General features: G+C 57.6%; 1 protein-coding gene across 1 annotated transcript in view; it reads left to right on the top strand.

The window, feature by feature from the left end:
* LPAR2 (lysophosphatidic acid receptor 2) overlaps positions 1–198 on the top strand; it is a gene marked incomplete at its 3' end in the record, with an annotated part of 5364 nt that extends 5166 nt beyond the window's left edge. The window contains exon 3 of the mRNA XM_010137295.1: positions 1–198. Within this exon, the coding sequence (XP_010135597.1) occupies positions 1–198 (198 nt within the window).
* Between the last annotated feature and the right edge of the window lie 5 nt (positions 199–203).

Here is a 203-nt window from a genome sequence, read left to right as displayed (position 1 = left end):
GACGGGTTGGCCTGCAAGAGCTGCAACGTTCTGGCGGTGGAAAAATACGTCCTCTGGTTGGCCGAGATCAACTCGCTGATCAACGCCATCGTCTACTCCTACCGGGACAACGAGATGCGAAGCACCTTCCGGAGGATCCTCTGCTTCCTGTGTTACCGCAACTCCAAGTACACCCCCACGGCGGTGAAGTTAAACGCCGCCGA

Source organism: Buceros rhinoceros, unplaced genomic scaffold (genome assembly GCF_000710305.1).
Source record: "Buceros rhinoceros silvestris isolate BGI_N320 unplaced genomic scaffold, ASM71030v1 scaffold29275, whole genome shotgun sequence".
NCBI classification, from domain to species: domain Eukaryota; kingdom Metazoa; phylum Chordata; class Aves; order Bucerotiformes; family Bucerotidae; genus Buceros; species Buceros rhinoceros.
The sequence above is the reverse complement of the archived record's forward strand: the minus strand, read 5'-3'. Positions and strand labels throughout refer to the sequence as shown.